The 11,259-nt window shown below is 31.3% G+C and overlaps 1 protein-coding gene across 1 annotated transcript; it reads left to right on the forward strand.

Moving 5' to 3' along the window:
- The first annotated feature begins 2,571 nt into the window (after positions 1–2,571).
- Positions 2,572–3,558, forward strand: LOC138371204 (uncharacterized). Its single transcript, XM_069336043.1, has 3 exons — positions 2,572–2,790; positions 2,896–3,013; positions 3,316–3,558. Exons 1-3 carry the CDS (start codon positions 2,701–2,703, stop codon positions 3,468–3,470), a joined length of 363 nt encoding a protein of 120 aa, XP_069192144.1. The 5' UTR covers positions 2,572–2,700; the 3' UTR covers positions 3,471–3,558.
- The last annotated feature ends 7,701 nt before the right edge of the window (positions 3,559–11,259 follow it).

An 11,259-nucleotide genomic window follows, 5' to 3' on the forward strand; every position in this document is an offset into this window, starting at 1 on the left:
ATTGCAGATAACAGCATTTAAATTTTGTTTGTTTCTTAGACTTAGACTCGTACTACCAAGTTGCTGTTGGCAATTGGATAATTTTTTTATGAAGTCATTTGTTATTTTTTCCCCTACTTAGTAATTTATGCTTTTGATCTCAATTAGTTTTATATCCTAGCTTTTTAATTTTTTCCCCTTATATATTGCCATCTTATCTGTCTGCTTTACATGGCTTAAGCAGAGTCATGTCTGCTTAAGCCTTTGTTATTTTACTAATTTACCTGTTTTAATTATTATTTGTTTTCAAAGTTTAGTTTACCCCATTTTATTTGCTTTTTGCAGTACAGTACTTTACTAATAATCTTGTAATAGTAATTGGTAATGTAGCACTTGGCCTTTCTCCTTCAGAATGTATGCACACATTATAGAAAAAAGAAGAGAATACCACACAAGATGGCAGCGTATGTCACGGGCCAAAAAGCGACGCCTAAAAGAACAGGCGTCCCAGCGTGGCAAAAATGAAAATAGTGATGAGGTTGAGATTCAGTTGTTGAATCAGGATCCTTTGGCCAATGTTACAACAAACAGCATAGACGATGACCATGCTGCTTTGTCATCTAATTCAGAACCTAATATTGGTTGTGGAGCCAATGAAGATGCATCATCTCTGGAAAGTCAGGGAGAGAGAGATTGGACTTGGGACATGATTGATGAGCATGACCCAATATCATCAGAGTCAGAGAGCAGTGGTGATGAGGATGATAAATCATTATCAGATGTATTGTTAGTATGGGTTAATAAATATGGCATAACACACAATGCCATTGATAATTTATTAAAAAAATTGAGAAAACAGGGACATGCTGACTTGCCAAAAACAGCTCGTTCGTTACTGAATACAGTTAAACATATACCTACTGAGACTAAATCAGGCATGATGTATATCTACTTGGGGTTAGAGGAGGAAATGTTGAAAACTTTAAGGCTGTATCCTAAATCAACAATAAGAGATTTGGCAGAAATATCTTTAATTTGCAACATTGATGGTTTGCCAATATTTAGAAGTAAAAATGAAAGTTTATGGCCTGTTCTTTGTGCTATCAATAATGTCAAACCTATAAGAGTTTTCCCAGTAGTCCTCACATACGGAAGCTCTAAACCTAGTGATTTAGATTTTTTAAATGAATTCATTCAGGATTTGAAAAAAATTATGCACTATGGATTTAAAAATGATGACAAAACATTGCCAGTAAAACTAAAAGGAGTCATATGTGATGCCCCAGCAAAAGCAATGGTGAAGGCAATCAAACTCCACTCTGGCTACTTTGGGTGTGATAGATGTACCCAAGAGGGTGTTTGGAATGGAAGAATGACTTATCAACAAGTGAAAAATTTACAACTCAGAACAGATGAAGATTTTCGTAATCAATCTAATTCTCAACATCACCATGGTAGATCACCATTCTGTGACTTAAATATAAATATGGTGAGTACTTTTCCCATAGACTATATGCATCAGATATGTCTTGGGGTTATGAAAAGGTTACTTCTTGCCTGGATACGAAATAAAAACGTAAAATTATGTGCTCGCCAAGTTGATGAAATTAGTCAGCGTCTAATTAAAATAACAAAATTTGTGCCTATGCACTTTGCACGTAAACCTCGAAGTCTTTCAGAGGTTGATAGATGGAGAGCGACTGAATACAGGCAACTCCTTCTCTACACCGGTAAGATTGTACTGAAGGGAATCTTACCCAAAGAATTGTATGACCATTTCCTGACTCTGAGTGTAGCCATTTCTATTCTTGTATCACCTAAATTGATTCAGTTAAATTACAGCCAATATGCACATGATCTTTTGCTGTACTTTGTGTTAAAGGCTCGTGAGCTGTATGGTAAGGATTTTTTAGTATACAATGTACACTGCCTAACACACATATCCTCTGATGCCAAAGAGTTTGGTAGTTTGGACAGATGTTCAGCATTTCCATTTGAAAATTACCTGCAGCAGGTTAAGAATATGGTTCGATCAAGTAAAAACCCTCTTGTTCAAATTGCAAAGAGGCTGAAAGAGATGCAGCATGCTCAAAGGATTTATACACCAAATACAGAACATAAAATATATATACCAAGGCACCAAACAATGCCTATTTGCTGAATAATGAAACTTGCTGCCAAGTTTTGGACACTGTCAGTGACACCGATGAAAATGGAGACAGCATGTTCCTTTGCAGGGTATATTCGAGAAGTATACCTCTCTTTGAGAAACCTTGTAACTCCAAATTAATTGGAGCATTTAAGGTTCTTACTAGGAATTCATCCATGAAGGTGATTCCAGCAAGAAAACTAAACCGCACAGGTATGATGATCGAGACAGAAAGCGCAAATACTTTTCTGTCAATACTACATGACTTATGACAAGTACGTATTTAAATACTGTATCCATGCTTTAATAATAGTTTGAACTAATATTGTAAGATAAAAATCCCATTACCCTGTATTTCATGAAAATTATTAATATTTTGAGAGCACATTAATAGATAAAACTGTATTAAGCCTTTTAGTCCATACATGGCAGCTACTGTTTATACCAACCGAAAATCATTTACAAATGTGGCTAATCTATGATTGACATAATCAAGTAAATCTATTACCAACTTTATGCTAATTTCTTTTTTTGGGGAGAACAACCCTTAATAAGATTTTTCAATTTTGTAGATGACATCTGAAAAGCGGTATGCAGTGGTAGGCTTCAATGATCGTAGTGTGGGTATCATCTCCACAACCTGGATTAAAAAATCTGATGATGTAAGCATTACTTTGAAACTAAAAAATTGCATATATTGAGTTGCTTTAAAAATATTCCAAATTAGTGCTAAAATTAGCATGTAACAGTTTATTTTGACTTTTCAGGAAACCATATTGTGCTGGTGGCCACGGAGCAGGCATACAGTTAGTGCCCAAAAGCACGAAAAGCCAGACACGACAAATTGGCGAGTGCATGTCGTATCAACAATCCTATCAACAACTGGTAGGTATTAAATTTATAATTATTAAGATTTAAGATACAAGACACCTATTCATTCATTCACCATAACTTTAACACTGCAGACAAAAACAGCATTATAATTATATTTTAATCACAAGATGGGTTTCCTCATAGCTACTTAAGACTTTTGTGCCCCAGTTATAAGTTCCAAATCATGTACGTTGTTTTATTAAACATCTCTTTAGGAAGCTGATTTAAGTTATTTCTTAGTGTTCACTACTCTACTAGGTAACGATAAATATATATCTCGCTGATATATTACTAATTATATTCAATTATTACAGATGATTTTGACGTTGCAAAACGAAGATGCTTAGCTGCGGAAGACACTTCAAATGTCGAAACTGAAGACGATATGGGCTATCCTCGACAACGAAAAAGGAAACCATGCTTCAAATATGAAGAAGAGAATTCCGAGAATAACAAACGTAAGCATTGATAACCTACTACAGTAATTTAAAAAAAATTTGCAACTTGAAAAATGCCATTCAATACATTAAACAATTTAAATAATTTCAGGCAATCATCACTCGTCTCAATCCAAGAAGAAGTGTTCGCCATCTTCATATGAGAATACACCTTCAAAAGAAATAAGTCCTCCGCAAATACCATATTATTCTGGTATATTAAGTGAATGTAAGGATTAGTAGTAAATAACATTAAAAGTTCTAAATTGATATTTAACCATGCTTCCTTTGGTTATTTATGCTTTTGGTTTAAAAAAAACTAAAAACTGCTCTAAACTTAGTTCTTGCTGTTTTTTTTTGTTTTTTTTTTGTTTAATTCCTTCTGGAAGTACTAGAAGCTTTGAGTAATTTTTATGCTTATCTGGAATTTCTGTATAGAAATATGTGTTTATTTCTAATTGTTTAATATTAAGTATATTATTCTTTTATGTGCATATGGGGTCTAGTGAACTTTTCCCACTTTGTCTAGCAGGTGCTTTTCACTTGTCACAGTTCAGGGAAATTTTGGTTTTCCTTTGATCTAGTCACTAGAAACAAGCAGGTTTGTTATTACTTTTCTTTTTGTTTGTCCCTTACGTGTTAATTTGTCCTTTATCTTACCTTTACCTTACGTGTTAATTTGTCCCTTACCTTAAGTTAATTAACTCCTTTTCAGCTAATAGAACAGTCCTACAAAAGCCGTCTCCAGTGAAGACTACACTTCACAATACACCTTCAACGCCATCAGTATTTCCTCATGAAGGTAATAAGTTAATTTTTAAAATGTGTATTTCATGTTGACCCCCACCTCTCTCATGTTAGTTCAAACTATATTAAAGTCTTTAAAATATTATTTGGTTAACGAGTGTTTGAAATAAACATAACTACTTTTCAGCTAATAGAACAGTCCTACAAAAGCAATCTCCAGTGAAGACTACACTTCACAATACACCGTTGACGCCATCAGTATTTCTTCATGAAGGTAATAAGTAATTATTTAAAATATATATCATGTTGACCCACTCTCTCATGTTGACCCTCATTCTCTCTCTCATGTTGACCTCCCTTTTCTCATGTTGAAATTTGTTTTGTTAATTTTGTTCTGTCACCTCTTCTTATTCTGTGTGTATGTGTCTGTCTGTCTCTGTATGTCTCTCTATCTTTCTTTTTCTTTATTTATTTCTTTCTTTTCTTTTTTCTTCTCTTCTCATGTTGGCCCTCCTCTCTCCCATGATAACCCCCCCCCCCCTCTCTGATGTTGGCTCACCCTCTTTCTGATGTTGGGTAGTTTAAATGTGATGTAGACATATAGTATAACTTATAATATTAGTATGCAGTAGTAAAAGCTCATGAAATTTGTTGATTATAAATTACAGTAGTTAGATTTTAATAGCTAAATCTTGCAATCTTAAAGACAATGAGCTGGTCACGCCAAGTACTTCAGTCGTTAGGACTCCAAGGTCAAGGAATTTATTCGACCCAAAGTCACCAGACAAGAACGATGGGAGTTTGAAAGAAATGATGCAGAATATGAGTAAGTTTTGAAAGTTTAATTAATTTATTATGTAGCCTATAACCTATATGTACCCTATGGGTGATAGGCATAAGTTTCATGTTGAAGTAGACTGCAAACTGAGCAGGTTAGATTGCTGAATTTGCTTCCAATTATATAAGCAGTTTCATAATTAATAAGAAATTATCCCATTATCTATCACATCAGTCATAGCCTACTTTTTGGGTGCTTTCTCAGTGTCAGTTATTTTAAAATATACTTTATAATGCTTTTATTTTAAATGTACATTCAAGATATGTAATATAATAGCATGTACACTTTCTATATACTGTATAAATTTCCAGGTAACATGTTGCAGGCCATATACACTGAAGTGAATGAACTGAAAAGTGATGTGAATGAACTGAAAAGTGATGTGAAGATATTGAAAGCAACTTTGACTACAAAAGAAACAGACAAGATCATAGAAGATCTAATACCAAATCCTATTGCTGCAGAAGGTGATCTTAATGTTCTCAATAGGAAGTTAGCGGAATCGAGTTTCAGAACAAAATTTGTAAGTGGTATTTTAACAGTAATGTTTCCTTCAATTTTTCATCTTAAATATTACAGATATTTGCTAATTTTCTAATTAAATTTTTTTGATAGTTCATGCAGAAAAGATAAAATTGCTAAATAATAAGAATAATGATATAATCTTGTTTATATAGGATAGGATAAAATATAACACTTACGTATTTGTAAATTATGTAATATTAACACAGAGTCTTTCACACTCTCCTGAGTGCTTTCTCAAGGTCTTGAGTGTATGGTTAGGATGAGGCTTACATTTCAACGACTATATTTCTCTTGCTAATTTTGTTAGTCGTTGAGATGTATCTCTTCATAACACACACACTTATCTGCTTGATGGGGGTCTGGGAGTTCTACTCCCCAAGCCCGGCCCGAGGCTAGGCTTGACTTGAGAACTTTGGTCTAGTGCTTGGTGATTGTGGGGATTATCATAGAGGATTACATGCTGTTATGGAAACAGTCAACTAGAGGGTTATTTTGTAGACCCAGGTCAATATTGAAATCACCTCCTAGAATGATGTGATTTTTGTTGAGATGTTATTTATGATAAGATGCCTTATCATAAGTTATGATATATATATATATATATATATATATATATATATATATATATATATATATATATATATATATATGTGTGTGTGTGTGTTTCATTGAATATGACCGCATATTCTGTATTTATTATTTTCTGGTTTAGGGCTTCTATCCCTCTAACTATTTTCTTAGCATCAGGGCTTATTTGAAATAGGAGTTCTCCAAAACTCATTTTCGTACTTTTAAGGTGAAGAAAAGAAGTGATTTACTATAGAGTGTATTACACTTATTTATATAATTTGCACGACGTTTCGAACCTCCATGGTTCATTCTCAAGTGAACAGATCTTGCAATACTAGTTTCACCTCACATTTATCCCTTATGTATCCCCCCATGTTTTCACCTTCATTGTATTATCACCTGACCCAGTGCGGGTATAAAATCAACTAGTATTGTAAGATCTGTTCACTTGAGAATGAACCATGGAGGTTTGAAACGTCGTGCAAATTATATAAATAAGTGTAATACACTCTATAGTAAATCACTTCTTTCTTCACCTTAAAAGTACGAAAATGAGTTTTGGAGAACTCCTATTTCAATTAAGCCCTGATGCTAAGAAAATAGTTAGAGGGATAGAAGCCCTAAACCAGAAAATAATAAATACAGAATATGCGGTCATATTCAATGAAACATGTTTGAAAGAAAACCTACTGCCAGTATACACCAATATATATATATATATATATATATATATATATATATATATATATATATATATATAGATATATATATAGATATATATATAGATATATATATAGATATATATATAGATATAGATATATATATAGATATATATATATATATATATATATATATATATATATATATATATATATATATATATATATATATATATATATAATATATGTATACATACACATACATACACATACATACATACATACATACATACATACATACATACATATATCAAAATTACTAGTGTACTACATTTTTGTTGTTGCTTTTAGGTGTTGCTTTTAACCAGTGTACGTGGATCTGATTGTGCAACTACAGTTCGAAGAATGATGAAGAAGATAGGAACAAACGGCCTTTGGTCATTATACAGCCTAAAAGGACAAAAGAAGAAATTAGCATTTCTAGAAAAACAAGAACTATATAATGTTATTTTAAGTAAGTAACAAAAAAATTAAATAATTTTTTTTTATTTAAAATTCACTAAAAAATTAAAATTTTAAGTTCAAATTAAGTGTACATTAAGTATAAATGATTATATTTCTATCACTTGCTCTTAAGATTGTTTCATTTAATAGAGGTTGGTCATAATTGTTCTCTGCTGCTAGTACTGTAGAACTGACTGACTTAGCTATAGGAAAATGTAAACTTAATTGGTTTATCCTTTACAGTATTTTGCAGTTTATTTCATGATCCTGTGGTTAATACTTGCATAAATAGTAGATTGCAAAATGCATTTTTATATCATTAGTATTAAATAATAATAATAATGTAAATAATTGACTTTTAAACAACGTACAATTCATTGGTCGGTGAGATTATATTAGTAATATTTTTTCATTCTTGCAAAGCCTCAATAAAGCCGTTAACATGTTAATATAAACTTGATCACCTTCCACTTTTTTTCTCATGTGCTACCTACATGTACGAAACCTTATTCCGAAATGCATATCTTGTTCTGAAACTTGTCTTTTATATGTTGTGTATCACCATCTCTGGAGAGTTTTATCTGATGTGTAAATTACTTTTAATTTTACAGAATATTATTGTTATACAGAATTTGTTATATAAATAACTGTTAATTTTACAGAATCATCTATCAACGCACATCCGCAAGTTAAGGTGGAAGACGTGACCTTTCAAATTTCTGAAGTACTTAAACATGCTCCAAACAGACCTGGTGGATCTAGGTACAAGGTAAAATAATTTAAATTTTTTTTGTTTTCACTAATTATCTGTTTATATATATATATATATATATATATATATATATATATATATATATATATATATATATATATATATATATATATATATATATATATATATATATATATATATATATATATATATATATATATATATATATATATATGCGGAAATCACATAGAAAAATAAGAAATGAGGTGAACGTTTCGGCTTTGTTAAAGCCTTTGTCAACACCAGACTGACTCACTGATATATATATATATATATATATATATATATATATATATATATATATATATATATATATATATCGTACCTAGTAGCCAGAACACACTTCTCAGCCTACAATGCAAGGCCTGATTTGCCTAATAAGCCAAGTTTTCATGAAATAATTGTTTTTCGATTACCTAACCTACCTAACCTAACCTAACTTTTTCGGCTATCTAACGCAACCTAACCTATAAAGATAGGTTAGGTTAGGTACGGTTGGTTAGGTTCGGTCATATATCTACGTTAATTTTACCTCCAATAAAAAAAATTGACCTCATATATAATGAAATGGGTAGCTTTATCTTTTCATAAGAAAAAAATTAGAGAAAATATATTAATTCATGAAAACTTGGCTTATTAGGCAAATCGGGCCTTGCATAGTAGGCTGAGAAGTCCATTCTGGCTACTAAGTACGACATATATATATATATATATATATATATATATATATATATATATATATATATGTCGTACCTAGTAGCCAGAACGCACTTCTCAGCCTACTATGCAAGGCCCCAATTTGCCTAATAAGCCAAGTTTTCCTGAATTAATATATTTTCTCTATTTTTTTTTCTATGAAATGATAAAGCTACCCATTTCATTATGTATGAGGTCAATTTCTTTTTATTGGAGTTAAAATTAACGTAGATATATGACCGAACCTAACCAACCCTACCTAACCTAACCTAACCTATCTCTATTGGTTAGGTTAGGTTAGGTAGCCGAAAAAGTTAGGTTAGGTTAGGTTAGGTAGGTTAGGTAGTCGAAAAACAATTAATTCATGAAAACTTGGCTTATTAGGCAAATCGGGCCTTGCATAGTAGGCTGACAAGTGCGTTCTGGCTACTAGGTACGACATATATATATATATATATATATTATATATATATATATATATATATATATATATATATATATATATATATATATATATATATATCTCCCAATATATATATATATATATATAGTTTAGTTAGTTAGTTAGTCAGTGTCAGACCACGGAGGAAAATTGAAACAAGAATTTTTCCGATGCAGGAACCACACACAGGCCCAAACATGGATAATCATAGCATAAAAATAGTAAATATTTACAATGAATTAGTGAGACAAATGTGTTCCAATGATCCTACTTAAATCGCCCTTTAATTGATCTATTAAAAATGGATCTAAGTTATATAAACCGCTGCTAATGTTCAATTTACTTTCTTTTGTGATCTGTATCAAAGCAGATCCAATTATGTTTCTGTTATTGGTACTTTTACAATTCATTATTGAAGAAGCCATCTCCCAATCTATGTTTGGGCCTGTGTGTGGTTGCTGCATCGGATGGGCCAATAGGCCCTCTGCAGTGTCCACGTATTGTACCTCGCCTCACTCCACCATTCTCTCCTGCCTATTTATGTCCAGTTCTCGACCTGTAAATCCACTCGTTCTGAAGATGTCCTAATGTCCGAAGATGTCCTAATGTCCTAACAGCAAGTGTTTCTGTCAAATTCCTTAAGGAAATATCTGAGTTCCCCATTATGACCTCTCCACAAATCAGGTTTTTCAATTGCTTCAAGCTCATTTTCTTCCAGATTATAATGCATTGCATACTTTAGTCCCAAAGACATGGTCACTTTTACCCAAGGAAGGGAGGTACTGAATGATAAATCTCTCCTCTTTCCTGGTAAATATAATATCCAGCATGGAGGGAACATCCCCTTCCCTCATATATATATATATATATATATATATATATATATATATATATATATATATATATATATATATATATATATATATATATATATATATATATATATATATATATATAATATATATACATATATACATATATATATATATACATATATATATATATATATATATATATATATATATATAGTATATTATATATCTATATATATTATAATATATATATATATATATATATATCTATATATATATATATATATTTGTGTGTGTGTAATTTATATAAACAAATAAATATTAATTAATTTTGTTAATATCTTTTCAGGGAAAACTTGCAAGTACGATTCGTATACAAGAGGGGCAACAAGAGGCAGAGGATGTCTACTAAGAAAAATTCACAATTAAGTGTTTATCCTCACACTCTTGGTATATGGTCTTCTCTGGTCTCTTTATTTCTCTCCTCACAAATGTCCCTTTTTTTTTAATTTCTTTACGTTTCTCTCCTGTTTTCTTGTCTCTTTTTATCTCTCCTTTCCTCCTCTCTTCTAACACCTCTCGTTTTCTGTCTCTTCTAGCTTCTCTCTTCCTTTACTTTTTACATTTGTGGAATTCACTTGCGTCGTTTTTATCTTGTATCTTTTTCTTATCTTGTCTTTCTCTTCCCCTTCTCTTCAATGTTCTCTCATTTCTCTCTCCCCTCTCTGTTGTTTCTATTCTGTCTTCTCTCCCCTTGCCTTAATTTTGTTGTCTCCTCTCTTCTTGCATGGTGCTAACATTTGAATAAATGATTTACAATTTGTATTTTTAGTCATAGAAAAACTATAGTGTTGTGTTATATAGTATATAGTGTATACTCAGGAAATTTTACTTGTTTTAGTTTTAAGTAACAATAACTGCTTGTGACGTCAGACTGATCTCAGCATGCCATGAATCACAGCCTGCTTGATCATGAATTGTTTGAAGGTGCTTAATTGTCAAGTTCTCTTGAATAATATATATTTTTCTCTCTTTTTTCTTTCTATCTTTCTTTTTCTTTCTTTCTCTTTTGTTTTCTTTCTCTTTTGTTTTCTTTCTCTCTTTCTTCTTTCTTTTTCTCTTTCTTTCTCTTTCTTTTTCTCTTTCTTTTTCTATTTCTTTCTTTCTCTGAAAGAAAGAAAAATCTTTCACTTTCTACATGAATATTATACTTAACTGTGTTTACATTCACTTGTAGGATTTATATTTTTAGTTAA

This window comes from Procambarus clarkii, chromosome 35 (assembly GCF_040958095.1).
Source record: "Procambarus clarkii isolate CNS0578487 chromosome 35, FALCON_Pclarkii_2.0, whole genome shotgun sequence".
Taxonomy (NCBI): domain Eukaryota; kingdom Metazoa; phylum Arthropoda; class Malacostraca; order Decapoda; family Cambaridae; genus Procambarus; species Procambarus clarkii.

Excerpts from the sequence above, each read along its gene's own strand:
- LOC138371204 (XM_069336043.1), top strand. The coding sequence starts at position 2,701 with ATGACATCTGAAAAGCGGTATGCAGTGGTAGGCTTCAATGATCGTAGT. Across the intron at positions 2,791-2,895 it reads GGATTAAAAAATCTGATGAT|GAAACCATATTGTGCTGGTG; the intron begins GTAAGCATTACT and ends TTGACTTTTCAG. Across the intron at positions 3,014-3,315 it reads AACAATCCTATCAACAACTG|ATGATTTTGACGTTGCAAAA; the intron begins GTAGGTATTAAA and ends CAATTATTACAG.